The sequence below is a fragment of the Trachinotus anak genome, unplaced genomic scaffold (genome assembly GCF_046630095.1).
Source record: "Trachinotus anak isolate AG129_WGS33_773 ecotype Australia unplaced genomic scaffold, CSIRO_AGI_Tana_v1 ptg000007l, whole genome shotgun sequence".
NCBI lineage: Eukaryota > Metazoa > Chordata > Actinopteri > Carangiformes > Carangidae > Trachinotus > Trachinotus anak.
Genome location: NW_027273858.1, coordinates 23156333 through 23175219, shown reverse-complemented (window position 1 = coordinate 23175219; position 18887 = coordinate 23156333). Strand labels below are relative to the sequence as shown.

General features: G+C 42.8%; 1 protein-coding gene and 1 long non-coding RNA gene across 5 annotated transcripts in view; both read right to left on the bottom strand.

The window, feature by feature from the left end:
• LOC139623341 (uncharacterized) overlaps positions 1-18887 on the bottom strand; it is a 343520-nt gene that overhangs the window by 53046 nt on the left and 271587 nt on the right. The gene's annotated exons all lie outside the window — the stretch shown is intronic.
• LOC139623336 (uncharacterized) lies at positions 9439-18636 on the bottom strand. 4 transcript variants are annotated; one of them, XR_011691477.1, is made up of 7 exons: positions 17153-17669; positions 16650-16789; positions 14742-16509; positions 13466-14653; positions 12276-13297; positions 11908-12063; positions 9439-10465 (listed from the first exon to the last, which is right to left on the bottom strand). XR_011691477.1 is itself a non-coding variant. In XM_071481488.1 (7 exons), exons 5-7 carry the CDS (start codon positions 13284-13286, stop codon positions 10148-10150), a joined length of 1476 nt encoding a protein of 491 aa, XP_071337589.1. In that variant the 5' UTR covers positions 13287-13297; positions 13466-14653; positions 14742-16509; positions 16650-16789; positions 17680-18636; the 3' UTR covers positions 9439-10147. The 4 variants fall into 4 exon arrangements, 3 of the variants coding, with proteins under 3 accessions (XP_071337589.1, XP_071337587.1, XP_071337588.1); XM_071481488.1 differs by lacking the exon at positions 17153-17669 and adding an exon at positions 17680-18636 and having other exon boundaries at positions 12285-13297; XM_071481486.1 differs by lacking the exon at positions 17153-17669 and adding an exon at positions 17680-18308.

The following is an 18887-nucleotide window of genomic DNA, read 5'->3' as shown; positions in this document are numbered from 1 at the left end:
ATTCATACAATTTATTGACAAAGTCATCAGGAATAGCAAAGAAAGCAGTCTTATATGCCTCCCAGAGTTCATCAAGATTCTTTGATTTCATCTTCCATGCTTCCGCTTTCATTCTACCCCAGACATGCTCACTGATGTTCATGTCTGGTGACTGGGCTGGCCAGTCCTGGAGCACCTTGATCTTCTTTGCCTTGAGGAACTTTGATGTAGAAATGGAAGTATGCGATGGAGCACCATCCTGCTGCAAAATTTGACCCCTTTTATGGTTGGGAATGTAAGAGGTAGCTAATACTTCTTGATATTTTAGGCTATTGATATTGCCTTCCACCCTGCAAATCTCTCGCACACCCCCATACTGGACGTAACCCCAGACCATGATTTTTCTGCCACCAAACTTAACTGTTTTCTGGGTGAATCTCGAATCCATGCGGGCTCCAGTAGGTCTCCTGCAATATTTGCAGCGGCTGTGATGTACTTCAACCGAAGATTCATCTGAGAAATCCACCTTCTGCCACTTTTCCAGCGTCCATCCTTACACCTTTTTTTAATTGCCTTTTGTTTAGTGCTGGTTTCTGGGCACTGATTCGACCATGGAGGCCATTTCGAGACAGAATTCTACAAACTGTTCTGGTTGACACAGGGACTTGAGGTGACCAGGCCTGGTGGAGCTCTGCTGCAGTGGAAAAGGGGCTGGCCTTGGATTTTCAAGCCAACAAACGGTCCTCCCGAGCAGTTGTCTTGTGGGGTCTGCCAGACCTGGGCTTGTCAAAAACATCTCCAGTCTCTTCAAATCTTTTTCTTATTCTTTGTACTTGACGCTGAGACACATTGAAGGTGTCAGCCACCTCAGCAGTGGATCTGGTCTTCAGCCTCTTGATAATCAATGCTTTGGTCTCAGGGTGAATCTTAGGCATGTTGTCAGAGGTCAAGTTGCAGTTGATGTGAAGGTCTGGTGTGCTGGGATTCTTTTTATACACACCCACTAATTGATTGATCAATTATTGATCACAGGTGAGGCTGTAATCTAGGATTGGGTGCATCATATGACAAGGTGACAAGACTTTTGTCTTTGCAAAAACTGACTCTGTGGGCTTTACCAAGCTGTGAACGTGCTCAGGATGAGGGAACAGGACTTGCAAAAATGCTACCTAATTCCCCACTTTTTGAGACTCAATCCTGCAGCACTCTATTGGCCACTGGATCTTATGTCAGCGTCACCGCCATATTGGACCTAGCAAGACTGTCCTGTAAATAAATACAAGTAAATGAGAGAGCAGCAGTTTTTCTCAATCATTTCAAGTGTCTATCCACATTGAGTACAAAAAAAAGTTTTGTTACCAGTTAATTAGAATGTCGATAGCTAGAGGAGAGAGGAGTGTATAAGTGAAAATAAAAGCAGTTTTCCTTAGGATGTACTGTTGACTGAAGTCTGTTCTCAACTATTATAAACATTATTATTGTAAGATTATCATTATAAAGAAGGTGTCTCAGTGTCTCAAAATTAAATACAAATGTAGATGTTGACAGCCAGACAGCCCTTGGTGCAGTGAATAAACTACAGAGACAGTGAGCATCATATGAGGGGTCACAGCTTTGCCTCTCCATTGTTACCAACATAGCAAACTAGATTGAGTGACTTTTCAAACCGTGTTTTTCAAATTTAGTGACTTTTGGGAGGAACCTTAACTATTTTCCATGAAGGAGTCACAGTACAGCCCCGTGAGAGGAACTTCTGTCTGCTTCTACCGTGCTGAGTGAGAGGCAGAGCAGCACATTCGGTCCAAAGTCGCAGCTGACACAGACGTGAATGAGACGCAGAAATAAATAAATAAATAAATGTTGAAATACATAAGTAAATCAAAAAATACAGAAATAGCATGTTTTCATTACCAAAATATTTTATTTTGCATTTATTTATGTATTTAATTATTTATTTCTGCATTTATTTATTTATTCATTTATTTATACTTATGTGCTTTTTTGTCCCTCATAGGCTCTGCATCATGAGCTGGATAGGAAACCTCAGGATTAACTGAGCCAGCTCCACAATACAGGTTATCTAGGACAGACAATGTTAGGTTTGGCTAAGAAAGCAGATAACAAATAGTTATTCTGTGTATGTTGAACTAGCTCTTCTAGTACAGGCCTCGGTTTTCACTAAACCCTCTTTATGGAATACACTGGGGTCTATTCCAGAGAGCAGGTTTAACAAACTCTGACTCTAACCCTGAACTCTGAATTGATGAACACTGAGATGGGAAACTCTGACTTTTCAGTTCCAGAACAGCTGATCTGAATTAGCCCAGTCAACTCTGAGTATGTTCACTCTGAGTTAACCGTGTACATGAGGAATAAAAGAGCCTCCATTTTAATCCAGCGGAGCCAGAAAGTTTAGTGGAAATGAGCTGGAGAAAAAGTTTTTTTCATTTTATTCAGCGTCATCCATCCAATCTACTGCTCGTTAGATTCATGTTTAATATATTTATTCAGCTGTAACCTGATGGGGACAAAGTCCTGCTGCAGCAAGATGAAAATGTAACTGAAACAGATCAGACAGAAGTTTATAGATCTATGATTATAACCTCAGATTCTGACCCAGGAACAGCTTCCTGACTCCATGTGTAATATCTGACTGTCAGAGATCTGTCTGTGTCCTCACTCCAACTGATCATAACAGAGGTGATGTTTGTAAAGACAGGTCTTCTGTAACAAACTAATGTCTAATCAGGATTTAAATTTTTCAATCTTCTCCTAAATTCTTTAAATGAATGCGCTCAGATCTGCAGCTGGATGGAGACAGTATGGTGAGGACATGATGCCGTGTCAGGACCTTCTTCAGCTACTACAGGAGGTGCAGACAGACACAAACTCAGAGTCAGAATTAAGGGGACCTCAGTTTCTGGAACAGAAAAGCCAGAGTTTCCTTTATCTCAGGGTTAGTTTTCACTAAACCTGCTGTCTGGATTAGCCCCAGGTGCACTTGCTGCTGCCAGTCCACCAGCTGTTATGACGGACTCTGCCTGCCTGTACCTGCCTGCTCCCTGTCTCCCAAGTGGATGTCAGACTAAAATGAGGATTATACAGTAGCCTACAACCCTCGTCAGTCGCAGACAAATCACACCTCGGTTACCTATGACATCTGCGATACACACAGTACTGTGGAAAACAAGCACCGTCACATTTTCAGAATTTTGGCATCGACTTAGTACTAAAATATAGATTCTGGCAGCCTCCCTTGCGCTACCACTCACCCTGGCTCAGCTTCAGCGTCCCTCCTTCTGCATCCCCCCTTCTCAAAATGGAGTCTGGGCTCTGTGAATAAACACTTTCCATTTCAGTTGCCCCTCCCTTCTGCATTTACAGAAACAGTTAGAACTTAATTTCATTCTTTCATTTGTAATTTCATGTTCATTAAAGTTATGACTAATGTGCTTTTAACTAAATCAAATTGAACTTGTTTGTAATGTTTTTTTACAGTCTTCCCCTTTATATAGATTATGTAAATGTTTATTATCATTATTATAGGAAACAAGAAGTCAGCTGATACACTGGGTCTGAATCCCAGGTGACACCCGCTGACCCTCAGCACAGGAGCCCCTGGGGCTTCGTCCTGTCACCCTGACTCTTCTCCCTTCACACATCCCATCATGGTTTAGTTACCTGTCTGTCTCACACACTTCAAGAAATTCAAACAACTGTTCCTATAGTTTTATACAGGCATCATTCAAAGTGTCATCACTTCATTGATAACAGCTCTCACACGCAGCACTACAGAAAACTGTAATTGGTCATAAAATGTGATCTGATTTTTATCTAAGTCACAAGCACAGACGAACACAGTGTCCCTAAGCTAATATCACACAAACAGTTATCATATTTGTCTTTATTGAACACAGCCATTAACTATTCACAGTGCAGGTGGAAAAAAGTTGTTTTTTTTCATTTGCTTTACCAACTTTAGCTTCTGTGACATCATGATGACCTAGGCCTTCGGTATCAAAAGGTGCATTGACTTTATGTGGCCCTGTGCAGCGCCAGCTTGAAGTGATGCATGCTTATGCTGGACTTAACACAATGCATGCTGAGTTTGTCCAACTTTCGCCCTTGGATGTTTTATGAGACCTGAACACAGCGATGTCGCTCAGCCTTGCAGCCAGTTTTGGTATTGAAGCGGCCCAGGACTTCTCCAGCTGTAAGCGCACTCAATTTGTATTGTACATGTTAAATCCATGGGGTTTTAATCTTTGTAAAAGTTTTCCAAAGCCCAAAAGAAAAGCCCAGACAATTTTATTTTTTCTGAATGATGTCATCGCTGTGCACGTGCACTCTATCCACAGTTGTGCTGTGGAAGGATGACTGCTAGGTTACTGCTAACCCCATATGAATGGGCAAAAGTTAGTAGGAAAACTGAATAAACAGCACAAAGGCAAGTTTTCTTCACACATAAAGGTATAAAGGTATATTGATTTTGTAATTTTGCATCACAGTTATTGGTCACTTGCTGGCCTTTGTTCTCAAACGTAATTGTTTTTTTAATCAGTGTATTAGCTGCATAATGACTGGATTCACTGTCCGCCACTGTAGGTGATTTTTATTTTAATTTCATAAGTCATCCACCATATAAGTGAGTTCACCAGCCTGTCATCAGTTAACAACAAATTCATTAATTTATTTTATGGCTTAAACTGCCTTAGTGTAGTGAAATGATAACTCTTGACTTCAGCCATACCAGCGTCCACTGGGTCGGCTGCGGTGGCCTGAGATGATGCAACCTGCTTTCCCACCTGTCCCTGAGAGGAAGAACTGTCCCGATGTCCTCATCATTATCTCTGTTATTGTCAGTACAGTATAGTGGCATTCAATATCATTTAAATTTAATCTTTATAAAAATCATTTCTTTTTCTTTTATCAGATCAAATATCTGGGACATGAATGTATTTCATTAAAATACCTGGGTTTTGTCACAGATACATTTGTAGACACTCAAATTCTGCAGTAATATTGTAAAAGTGTTGAACTGTTTCATAACCAAGACAAGGCAGCCTGATAAATTTGAATATGATAGTCAAATAATGAAACACTTGTTAGGTTCCCTATAAGGTTAGGACCCCGGAGCAGAGACGCACAGAGACAAGAGAGCGGGAACTGAAGACTTCTTTAATAATACTAGCCAAAAACAGTCCAACAAGCAGGCAAAGGAAGCAGGAGGCTGGCTGGCAGGAGAATGGCAGAGACACAGAGCAACAGAGAACCTGGAGACTGGGTAGCCGGGGAACAGCATGCCAGGAGAGAGCATGGAATAATCTGGCACTGAGTGAGTGATGAACCGGGGGTTTTAAACTGGCTTAATGAGTGATGGGCTGCAGGTGGGTCAGGCTGCCAGTGCTGCACCACGCCCCTGCCACACATAAGCTCTGCAGGGAAAAAACAAAAGGGAGGGGGAAACAGAAAGAACAAAAAGTGCAACAACCAAAACAAACAACTCAAAACCGTAACAGTACCCCCCCCCCCCTCAAGGGACGCCACCTGGCGGCCTACCAGGCTTGTCCGGGTACCTAGCATAAAAGTCACTAAAGAGTGCAGGGTCCAAAATAAGGGAGCGAGAAACCCAAGAGCGCTCCTCAGGTCCATACCCCTCCCAATCCACCAAGGATTGGAAACCCCGGCCTCGTTTCCGTACATCCAACAGCTGCCGGACAGAAAATGCAGGGTGATTGTCGATCGGGGGGGCGGAGGGGCTTCGGCCGGAGGGCAGAGAGGGCTAGTGGAGACAGGCTTGAGGAGTGACACATGAAATGCTGGGTGGATATTGAGGGATGGCGGCAGCCTCAGCCGCACCACACTGGGGTTAATGACACGGTCAATGACGTATGGACCAATGTACCTGGGAGTAAGTTTCCGGGACTCAGTACGGAGAGGAAGATCACAGGAAGATAGCCAGACCTTCTGACCGGGCTGATACTGGGGGGCCGGAGAGCGGTGAATGTCCGCCAGTCTCTGGTTCCGGGCCGCTGTTCGGGTGAGAGCTGCCCGGGCTTCACGCCAGACTTGACGGGCCCGGCGGAGGTGCGCCTGCACCGAGGGAACTGCCACCTCAACCTCCTGTGCAGGGAAGAGCGGAGGCTGGAAGCCATTAGCAGCCATACCTGTGGCCGAGCAGATCAGGGAGTTGTGGGCATACTCAACCCAGGGAAGTTAGGCAGACCAGGAGGCCGGGTGATGAGAGGCCACACAACGAAGCGCTGCCTCCAGATCCTGATTCGCCCGCTCAGTCTGGCCATTAGTTTGTGGATGGTATCTGGACGAGAGGCTTGCCGACGCCCCCAGACTCCAGCAAAAAGCCTGCCACACTCTGGAGGAGAACTGTGGCCCACTGTCAGACACAACATCCTGGGGGATGCCATGCAGTCTAAAAACATGCTGAGTGAGCAAAGCAGAAGTCTCAAGGGCAGAGGGGAGTTTAGGCAGAGGGATGAAGTGCACCGATTTGGAGAAACGGTCAACCACAGTTAAAATGGTATTGTTACCTTCTGAAGGTGGCAGGCCAGTGACAAAGTCCACAGCAATGTGAGACCAGGGCCGGTGGGGGATAGGAAGGGGGCGAAGAAGACCAGCAGGAGCGCGATGCGAAGCCTTACTGCGGGCACAGACTGAGCAGGCAGAGACGAACTCCTTGGTGTCAGCAGACATGGAGGGCCACCAGAAACGCTGACGAAGCAGAGCTAGGGTCCGATGAAAACCAGGGTGGCATGCCACCTTGGAGGAGTGGCCCCACTGGAGCACAGGGGATCGAACAGGGGGAGGCACGAACAGCCGGCTGGGCGGGGCACCCTCAGGGGCTGGATGGTCCGTAAGGGCCTCCTGGACCAGCTGCTCAACCTCCCACCTGGCTGCTCCCACCACACAGGAGGTCGGCAGGATAGTGTCCTCAGCAGGATCCTCCACAGGGGAACAGAATTGACGAGAGAGGGCATCAGGCTTGACATTCCTGGAGCCGGGCCGGTAGGTGAGAGTGAACTTGAACCGACCCAGGAACAAGGCCCACCGAGCCTGGCGGGAGTTGAGTCTGCGGGCAGAACGGAGGTAAGACAAGTTCTTATGATCAGTCCATACCACAAAAGGATGAGTGGAGCCCTCCAACCAGTGCCTCCACTCCTGAAGGGCCAGCACCACTGCCAACAGCTCACGATTCCCCACATCGTAATTCCTCTCCGCAGGGGAAAGACGGCGAGAGAAGAATGCACAGGGGTGCAGCTTCTGGTCCGAGGTGGAGCGTTGGGACAGGACTGCCCCCACACCTGAGTCAGAGGCATCCACCTCCACCACGAACTGGCCTGCGGGATCAGGATGACACAAGACAGGGGCAGAGGAGAACAGACTCTTCAACTTAACAAAAGCAGCTTCAGCTGTTGGTGACCAAACAAAAGGTGACTTGACAGAGGTTAACCTGGTGAGTGGTGCAGCTACTCAACTGTAGTCACGGAATAACTGGTAAGACTGCCAGGAAGGTGAATTAGCGTTAGCCATGGCCACAGCCCATGCAGATGCCTTCCCAGAAAGTAAACTACTAACAAAAGCTATCTTCGACTTTTCAGAGGAATACGTCAACGGCTGCTGGTCAAACACTAGAGAACACTGGTGGAGAAACTGACCACATGACCCTAACTCTCCTGAGTACCTGTCTGGAGTGGGGATAAAGGGCTCACGGGGATGACTGGGCTGGGTAGATGAAACAGCTGGAGCAGGAGAAGCAACAGGAGGATCCTGGGTCGGAGCAGGAGCTGCCAGTGTGGAAAGCTGAGTGGTGACCTGGTTCAGACGGTTGTCCAGCTGAGTCATGCTTGAAGTCAAATGGAGCAGTTTGTCCATAATTCCGGTCAGGGCACTCTCATGTTGCCCAACACAGACTCCTTGAGCAGTGAGGGCTCGTTTTACCCTCTCCATCTCTGCGGGGTCCATACTTGGCCAGATTATTCTGTTAGGTTCCCTATAAGGTTAGGACCCCGGAGCAGAGACGCACAGAGACAAGAGAGCGGGAACTGAAGACTTCTTTAATAATACTAGCCAAAAACAGTCCAACAAGCAGGCAAAGGAAGCAGGAGGCTGGCTGGCAGGAGAATGGCAGAGACACAGAGCAACGGAGAACCTGGAGACTGGGTAGCCGGGGAATAGCATGCCGGGAGAGAGCATGGAATAATCTGGCACTGAGTGAGTGATGAACCGGGGGTTTTAAACTGGCTTAATGAGTGATGGGCTGCAGGTGGGTCAGGCTGCCAGTGCTGCACCACGCCCCTACCACACACAAGCTCTGCAGGGAAAAACAAAAGGGAGGGGGAACAGAAAGAACAAAAAGTGCAACAACCAAAACAAACACACTCAAAACCGTAACAACACTAACCATAAACACAGCCAACAAGGCAGATTATTTATTATCTTATACAAGATTGAATTTAACTCACATAATATAAATTAATCTCATGGAGTTCTAATTTCCTTTTTCCTTCTTTCTGCAACATGATCTTTTCAACAATTGACTGTTCTGGGCTGTTTATTGCCTGCGCACAGGCATAATGCAAGCTCGTTCAAACCTAGTTTGAATTGACTATAGGCACAGATAAATTGTGTTAATGGAACTGTTTAAGTCTGTCGTGAAAGTTGACATCAATTCAAACTGGGCTTTTACAAGTAAGTGCCGATTTCCTTAGTGACATTGATGGAATACCCCCCAGATCTTCCTTTATAGTTCTCCTAGTTTATTTTACCTCGTCTTTCTGGCATCTTATTTTTACATATGGGCACCAACACTATAGTTTTGATTTCCAGCAAAAAAAACTGTGAAACAGTTTAGTACTGGAGCTTGTTATCACTCAAAAAAATTATTTGTTCGCAGAACGTAATAAAATTATGGAAACAATTTCCACCTAAACAGAATGCTTTAATTTAGCAAGAAACAATTTTGTTGAGTGACCTAAATATAAATATGCTGGATCAACATGATGCATTTGTGTTACTATTACTTAATTACTAGGATTAAGTCCAACTAGATTTGTAAGGGTAAATGTAACATACTAACATAATTTTGTTGGGCCATTTAAACTTGTATGATATAATTACGAGTTACTTAATTTAAATGGGTAGTTGCAACCACTATTTTAAATACAGTTACATGAATTAATTGTGCTGAGTCAACAAAACGTTGACTAAGTTTAAGTACCTGATATGAATAGGAACATAACTGTAGCGTAAATATTCATAAAATAAATCATTTAACAGTATTTTTATATTCAACAATTTATACAAATGTCAACCTATATGCCCCCAGCTGGTGTCAAGTTTGGAAAAGAAAAACACGAAGCTAACTGGATTTGTTGGAATAACACTTTACCAGAAATGGCAAAACTCACTTTCAAGCAATTGGTTGAAAACATGTTGCTGTGAAAATACAAACACACAGCATGAAATTTCAATGTCCAACAGTTTGTGCATTCCGTCATGTCCGTTTAAAAAAAAAAAAAAAAAAAAAAAAAAAAGACAGATGGACAAGGACAAATTGTAACTGCTGAGTTAGGAAATTGGAGCACACTGTTGAGCTTGCCCCCAGTTAACATCTCATGAAACAACATATAATGTATTTATGTCAGTAAAACAAATCTATAAAAACTGACATCTATGAACATTTCTTAAAACTGGATTCTAGGTAGCCATAAAGTGGCTCAAATTTGAGAAATCACTCTGCAACCATACATTCCTATTCACACAGACAAATTTCAAGTGTAAACCATTTAACAACCAGTATTAGGTGTCTATGTTTGGAGCTTTCTGAAGACGAAAAAACAAATCAAAGCTGGTTATGAAGCTATATGCATAATACGGTCCTGGAAACTGAGTGCAAAGAAAAATGTTAAATACAGCATTGTGCATCATCTCAAGTTTCAAAAGAAAACTTCTTTGTTTGACAACACTTTCTTTTTTTTCTTCCCTTGTTTAAAGAAACACTTCTAAATTATTCTACTCTAACCTCCAAATATCAACAGTTCAAAGTATCAAAACACATTAACAACAGCTTATCACATTTAAGGGTAAATGCCCAAATGTCTTCAAATAGAGTAACTGCTACCTGAACTGTAGTTTACTCTATTGAGGATGACTAACGTGCAAGTAGTGTTTTCAGTGTTTGAATTTTTTTTGAGAGTCGGTTTCCATCAAGCTCCATGATAAGCTTCTGCAAAGCTTCGAAGGTGTATCGCAGCTCTGGTGGGTAGCTGAGGTTGAGCGCGTATACAAGTGCGAACAACATTCCCACGGCAAGTGGTACGTTTCCGAGCTCATCCAGAACTTGCACACCCTCCAGAATGATACCTACATCTTCCGGTCCATCTTCTGGCTCTGCACCTTCTTTGCGAATGACAAAGATTCCAAATGTAGTCATCTTCATCACAGCTTCACTGCTTTCACCATCTGTGTTCTTCACAGAAGAAAGGCAAAAGAGGATATGTATGTCAAGATGTGGTAGTAGTCCCATTTTTAAACACATACACAAATTTCTGTAAAACAGCTGTCACTTATTTATGTGAAAGATACTAGAATTACATTGTCTTTTCTTAACCCTCCTTTTGTCCTGGAACGAAGAAGGGAGGAAGGAAGGACGGAAAGAAAGAAAGAAAGAAAGAGAGAGAGAGAGAGAGAAAGGTGGAGGAAGAGAACCGATTGGGTCAAGAAAGGACGGAAGGAATGAAGAAAGGAAGGAAAGAAGGATGGAGGAAAGGAGAAATAAATCAAGGAAAGGAGAGGAAGGAGTGGGAGGGAGGGAGGGAAGGACGGATGGTGGGACAGAAGGGAAGAACAATTTGGAAGGAGAGAAAAAAGGAGAGAGGGAGGGAGGAGGGACAAGGAAGGGAGGAAGAAAGGAAGGAAATTAGAGAGACAGGAGGGATGGAGGGACAGAAGGAATTGAGGAAGAGAGGAAGGAAAAGATGAAGGAGGAGGAATGGAGGGACAGAAGGAAGAAAGGAAGGAAAGGAGAGAGGAAGGAGGAGGGAGGGGGGAAGGATGGAGGGATGGTGGGACAGGAGGAAGGGAGGAAGAAAGGAAGGAAAGGAGGGAGGAAGGATGGTGGGACAGAAGGAAGGGAGGAAAGAAAGGAAGGAAAGGAGAGAGGAAGGAGCAGGGAGGAAGGATGGAGGGATGGTGGAACAGAAGGAAGGGAGGAAGGAGAGAGGAAGGATGGAGGGATGGTGGGACAGAAGGAAGGGAGGAAAGAAGGACCAGCCAAAACAGATTGGGTCAGTTTCACCCCTGAGTACAACAGGAGGGTTAAGTGTGTAACTGGGTTGTTTACAGATGTCAGAATAAGGACTGGAGAATAAAAAATAAATTACATACCATGTATTCTTTCACGAGATTCTCTGGCTCTTCATTTAAGTAGACACACAGGGCTTTGATGATGCACTCTCTTTTGACATCAATGGCATCGGTCTGAGTGTGTAGGACAATAAAAAAAAAAAGACAACAAAAAGCAATTTTAAATCAACAGGTAGAAAAGATTTCACAAACATAAAACATTGAAATTAACTTTTTTTTAAATGTAAAAAACTTGATTGATATTTTTATGATATGTGAACTTACATTATCCTTGGGTGCTTTGGTTTTATGTCCAAGCAAGACATTTATTCATGTGGTCACAGTAAATGGTAACTACCATTGTAATGTCAGTGGACATTGTCAAATGTGCCCAACGTTCATATTTTATCAAACCATTCTTCAATAAAGTACATTACCCCCTCTCCATCTTGTTTTATTTATCTTCATTCCTCTTACATTTTCCCTTAAAATGTCAAGCATGACATAAATATTATGGCTGTTCAGTTTCTTTTCTTTCTTTCTTTTTTTTTTTTTTTATCCTCATACCTGGGTGATGGGTATCATGATGCTCTTGATCTTTCTTCCTTGACCGCCCCCTTTCTTGGAAAACACCTTCATCAGGTTTGAAGATAAAACATCCAGTTCGGAGAAGAACTTTGGCAGCAAACTGACGGTTGTAATCCTCTTGAATTCAGCAGTTATCTTAAATGAGAGAAGAAAAAAAAGGTACACAACAGTGAATTTGATTGAATTGACCAACTAATTGAACCGTCATCATCAAGTCTTCAATCACCTTACAAGTTACTTCAAAGGCTTGCTCATATTTGTTTGGCTTATACAAAATCACACTCTACATTATATTAAATGAAGACATATTTCAAAAGTAAATGAGTGCTCTGTATTTATTCACCCACCTCACGTACACAGAATAGAGCCGGCCATTTGGTTTTGAAATCAGCAATCAAGGGTGCATCACGAATAACCTCTTGCCTTCTGTGTGCAAAGGTCTTCTCCATCATGGCCGCCACTGTGTCCTGATTGTTCCTTTTCTTTACTTCTAAAAGCAGGGTCTCTCTTATCTTTTCAAGTGTCTCTGCAGATTCACCAGATGGGTAGGTGGGGCAGTAATTTACTTCTGCTCTTCTGGGCTTCTTTACACCATAAGCAGGACTGCATTTGTCTGCAGGTTTATTTGTCAGGGAATTCAGTTCAACTTCTGGACATCCAAGCCGCTTGAGCTTCCTCCGGTAGTTAGCAAGTTTGTACTTTAAGCTCACCTTCCAGCCACCATATCCAGTGGCAGAGCCTGGCTCTTTCAAACATGGATTGGCAACCTCTTCAAACTCACTGTCTGAGGGGTACACTTTGTACTGAACAATTTCCTCAGCTAAACTGTCAAGAATGGCAGTTTTAAGTCCAACATCTGGATCCAATAAAGTTCCACTTTCTTTGAATTCCGCATTGGCCTTGTCCAGCTGAAGCTGACAATCATATGGGAAACGGGGTACAACAAAAACAACAGGCCATCCAGAGGATCTTGAAGGGGTGGACTCAGGAGAAGACAGGATGTCTGTGTCACACAAGCTACCAGATGAAAGTGATGAGTCATTACCAGACCATGATGTGGCAGGAGTGGAGTAGGGTGGAGGTGGGGAGCCACCAGGCAGGGCAGAGGCAGCGGCAGCTGAATCAAAGACAAGCTTTAAGGTACTTTTGTCCTGGATCTCTGACAGTGAAGTCAAGTTGGTGAATTCATTGCCAAACTCAGCATCCATAAATTGCAGCCTGAAGTAGTCCTCTACCCCACACTGCCTCTTAATGTGCTGAACAAGTTCACCAATAGTCTCTGGGATTCCGTCCTGCAGGGTCAGTCTCTGGGAATCGTTTTCCCCAAGGATGATTCTGAGCATCACTGGAGCAGCCATTTCACAGCAATCTGTGAATAAAAACAAAAACACATGAATTGGTTATTCTGAAATATATTTCTAGATTCATTGATGTGAAATTTCTGTAAAAAACACAAACAAAAAACAAGTGTGTATCATGCAACAATATCTTGACTTTAAGGATTAAGATACAGTAAGGTCACGTCATTAAGACCTACCTTATACATGTATGTGTCTTTTTAATGTCACCATTCTGAGAGATCCAACAAAGTAGTCTGCCAGAGGGTAGTCATCTGCTAGGTCACTAAGCTCAATCAGATCTGTGTCTTTGGTTGGACATGCCATGAGCTCAAAAGCCCTGTAATGCTCACTATACCATCCACAAAGTCTCTTAACCATAAAAAACAGTCTCTCCTGAATAACAAAAATGTGAACAATCTGTCCAAAATCAGGAAGTCCACTTGTAGACCCATGAGCTATAATCATGTCCTTTTTAAAAGTTACACCTTTGGTTGACACAGATCGAGTCATGTGTACCTCTCTGGTACCAGGAAATCTTTGTTCAATGTTCTCAACAATGTCTGTTTTCAAAACATCAACAGGAACTTTTGAGACATTTGTCAGCTCAAGGACAGGCTTTTCAAAACTTGATGCTCTCATGTGATACAAAATCATGAGCTGATGCTTAAAAGCTAGCGAGAGGGGCACGTTTTTGAAGCAGTTGGAGTGTCGAATTACATGCTTAAAAAAACTGTGCTTGGCCTCAAATCGCATAGTCCAGTGACCAACGAGAGGACCAAACTTCCTGATGAGTCCAGGATAATTATCTAGGTAATGATGTTTGGGTAGGAGCTGCACATTAGGAAAGAGTTCTTGGTATCTTTTGCGGTGCTCTGAAATTTTGCACTCAAGGTAAGCAATGGAGTCTTCTGTGTGTGTTGGAGCAACCACAAGCTCTACAACATCTTTTAGAACCATTAAAATTTGCCATGCCATTTCGTCTTCTGGCACAAGATGCCCAATGATGAATGGAAGAAATCTTATCAAAGCCCAGTTCTCATGAGCGTTCCCCCCGATTGTTTTTGAGAATGTGTGTGGAATTACGTGGGGCCTGTTAGTCTTGTCTGACCACTTGAAGGGAAAACTAAGGATAGATTTGTTCAGAAGCTCAAGACTGAAATATTTCTTGGATATCAGCAGTGACAAACAATGTGCAAGCTCCACAGGTACGATGCCTTCAAAGACATCATGCATGATATCTGGTGGAAAACCAGTCAGAACATTAAAGTGGGCAAGGTTTTTGGTGATAACACATGGGCCTTTCACCCCAAAACAGCTTGAACTGTTCTGCTGAGCTGAATTTACATGCGAGTCATGTAGTTCTTTAGTCCTCAGATCAAATGAACCTGATCTCACATCTCTTGTTTGGATCTCTGCCCGTGTTGCTGTGCAGAATCGGCAGATGTAGTTCTTTAGTCCTCAGATCAAATGAACCTGAGTTCACATCTCTTGTTTGGATCTCTGCCCGTGTTGCTGTGCAGAATCGGCAGATGTACCCACCAGAAAAACTTTCATTAAAACCTGCTACACTATGGGCACCGAGGTTATCCGCTGCAACAAATTGAATTGTGCCTTTAACACATTTACCAAGCAACGGGACAAAAATTCCTTCCTGCTCAAGGGTTTTTACATCTTGAAGAGGATGCAAGACATTGTCATAACCGTACTTCTTCACATTATCAGATTTGCACAAGATTGCCAGGTAAATTGCGGAAAGTGCTGAATGTGAGCCTGGAGGCAAATTACTCAGAGTCCAGTAGACACCACAGAGCTTATGTTTCCTACGCGAAGTGCCAAGAGGATTACACAGCTCGAAATCGTCTATGTACAAAGTTAGCAAGATTCTTAACTCACCCCCTGAAAGAAAACCGTTTCCCTTAAAGTGAGAGCCATCTTGAAATGATTTATAAGTACACTGTTCTGTGATCCCACGACTCAGATGTGCTCTGTGGTTTTCAACAACTTTATCCACAACATCTTTCCTACTGAAGAGCTGTTGCAAGCTCTTCAGTAAAGGCACGTACTGAAAGCTTTTGTTTTCCTTTTCATCAAGCAGGTACTCAGTAGGTTCAATGACATTAAAGTTCTCCCTGTAAAATTTGTTTCGGAGATATGATGTGATCAAAGAACCACCTTTCTCTATAGATTTTAGCAAGGGGTGAGATGTGGCAAGGGCTGTGGCTACTTCTTTTATCACTGACTTTTCAGGTATGGAGCCATGTTTCTGAAACACAGTTTCAATAGTGTTAACAGTGAGAGGAAATGCAGCTGAGCACAACAAATAGTGCAGCTCCTCTAGAAACTCATCAACTTTTGTGCCTGGCACATATGCGAAATGTTCTAGTTTAAGCAAAGCTGCAGCAAAGTTCTGCTCAATAATTTCAGGCAGGGTCTTGCTTATATCATCATTATTTGAAGATGTACTGTTTAATTCCACTGCAGAGTCATCTGGGTTAAGTGTATCTTCCTCTGCACTGTCAGGTGATTCTTGTGAAACTCTGGTTGTTGTCACTATCCCTGGTTTAAAATCATTTAATGTATGGGGGTTGTGTTTCCGGTTCTTGTGGGAGTGAAATGTTGCATAGATATTTGTTTTGAAAGTACAATCCCCAAACATACAGGTAACAGTTTCATGACTCTTAAAATGAATGCCAATATGTGTGAAAAAGTCCCTCTCTGTAGAAATATTGCTACAGTTGCACAAAGGACAACAAAATGTTTTCAATTCCAGGAGCTTCTGACTTTGAGTTTGCTTAGAATGAACTCTACTTAAATGTATGCGCAACGCATTTTGCGTCTTAAAATTGCATGGACAGTTTTGATATGGGCATGAGTAAAGTTGTCTATGGCGGTGATGTAGTCTTAAATGTTTAAGTAGATCATATCTAGTAGAAAAAGATACTCTACACTCCTTGCACCTCCACATATCAGTAACACACAATGGTAAAATCTAACATATCTGGGCATTTAACATTTTTCATTTCCCATCTTCCCCTTTTCACCTTACTTGATCTTAAACAGTCTGTCACTACATTTGTGTACAATCTTACTGTCTACACTGAACCTCACACTAGCAGATGACTCCCTTTTCCTGCAGTCACTCTTGTTTGATGATGCCAGAAGAGGACACTTTCACAGGAGTATGGCCAATGGTGGTAATGTCTTGTATGATGACACGGGACACGTTTACAGCCACAAATTTCTGTGATGAATTGAGAGCGAAAAGAGAGACAGGATGAGGGAGAAATACAATAACTTTAACGTAGAAAGGGAGCTATAAATGCAAAAACAATAGTTAATCCAATGTATGACTGATATTTCTATTATTTTCAATTAACTTACACTGAACCTGACACTAGCAGATGACTCTTTTCCTGCAGTCACTCTTGTTTGATGATGCCAAAAGAAGACACTTTCACAGGAGTTTGGCCACTGGTGGTGACTTGTATGATGACACGGGACGCACTTACAGCCACAAATTTCTGTGATGAATTGGGAGAGAAAAGAGAGACAGGAGAAATACAATAACTTTAACGTAGATAATATTAGAAAGGGAGCTATTTGCAAAAACAATAGTTAATCCAATGTATGACTGATTCTATTATTTCCACTGGACAAGTACATTAAATATGCTTCCTTATGTTTGTGGAGGGACTGATTTGACTGAAAACTAAAAGTGCGTGAATGTGCCGCGGTGCAACCGAGAGATACTGTAGAAATCCATAGCAAAGCTTCATGTCAGGACAAACACCTGAGAAGTGTGCGGTGGAGGTTGGTGGTGGCTACACCGGGCTAGGAGCTAACGTTAATGCACACAAACAGTGCAACAGTACTTTTACACTCACGGTAGCACACGTTCTCTCCCCCCTCAACAAAGTGCATAACCTCAGACTGTGGAGAGCCCCGTAGCGCAACGAACTGCTGTGTTTACACTCTCCGAAACCTAGCTGCACCAGAGCAGTGGTCCAGCCCGAGGAGCTATAGGTCGAGTTAACAGAGAAACCCCGCCACGGTGCCGGCCGGGGGGAAAAAAAAAAAAAAAAAAAAAAACACTGGCTGCTCCCCAAACGTGGAGTTAGTGTCGACCTTTTGTCGGACTCCAGGCGAAAGCAAAACGCTAATTGGGGGAATATTTAACTTTACCGCTATTATTCCGCTGTTTGGTTTGAGCGGTTTTGTAAATGAGTCTGCCCGCGCCTTCAACCTGCTAACCTTAGCTTGAGAGCTTATGCTGTGGACATGCAATCTAATAAAACACGCAGAACAAAAAAAAAGTCATTCAAAATGCAAAAGAGGGCAATAACTAACTGTCGATAACAATTCTGCACTTTTATTACCTTCTTTTCAACTGAAGATAAAGGGTTAAGCTTACCTTCTTCCACACCTGGTGTCTCATTTGCCAGCCAGGGACACACCTTTGACCATGATGTAAAGAGGGGCACTACTGATTAGGAATTTGCGCATTACTGCCACCTACTGCTCTGGAGTTGTAAGCAGAAGTGATTTGCAATCTTAATCCATTAGAATTAGGTTGTGTTAACATAAATTAGTCTAGTAAATTTAAATTGTTGTATCTTGTGTTAAAACTACATAATTTAGAAATGTTCAACTATAAAACATGATTTTATATAATAAAAGCTACATACTGGACTTAGGTTAAGGTAACAGACAGCCAGTTTGCTTTTTTTGAGTGTATTGTAATAATGTAATGTTCATGTAGGTCATACTTTCTAGTCTGTATATCTCTTTTCTTTATACCCTCCTGGAATCATGGTGGCTCTTGCCTCTTATTCTCATCCATACAGAAATGTAATATATTAAATAGATCTCACTATGTCAAGAAGAATGGTTACATTTGAGCTCTATAACTGTTTGGACTCCAGAGCAGAGACAGGCCAGTACGAGGGGTTGAGAGAAAGAGTCTTTTTTGTTTTTTCCTTCTCTTTCTTTAGTTTTTTTTTTTTTTTTGTCTCCTGCCAAAGCAGCCATGACTGGAGACCCAAAGCCAGTGCCAGGGTTTGATAACAAGAGCCCAGTTTATTATATTATTATGTCAGAGACAACACTATACAGAAAGGTAAAGGTGCACGCAGCAGCGGGTGCAAAGAAAAATGTTTTGATTATTAAATGCTTTACAAAATAATTAAAACCTATAAAAAACACACAATGTACTAATCAACATCCAGATGATCTTGGGACACTTATGTTCCAAGAGACGTGAAGATGACACCTTTTCTATATCTGTTACTCCATGTAGTCAGGTTGGTAATTCAAGACACTGCAAAACTCCAGATATTTGTAAATATAGCTGTAAGAAATGCAGATTGCCTTTGCACCTGTACTTTGAGCTAAGAGTCACCAAACATGAAGGACAGCAAGTCATTCCTCCTGAACAGAGCCTCCTAATGTCTCTTTTATTAACTTCTGTACATAGAAGCAGAGATGGACAGAGTACTCGACCCCAGTACTTGAGTAAGAGTACAAATACTACCGGTCAAAATTTACTCCGTTACAAGTAAAAGTAGCTCAGTCTAAATGTTACTCGAGTAAGAGTAAAAAAGTACTTGCTTTTAAAGGTAC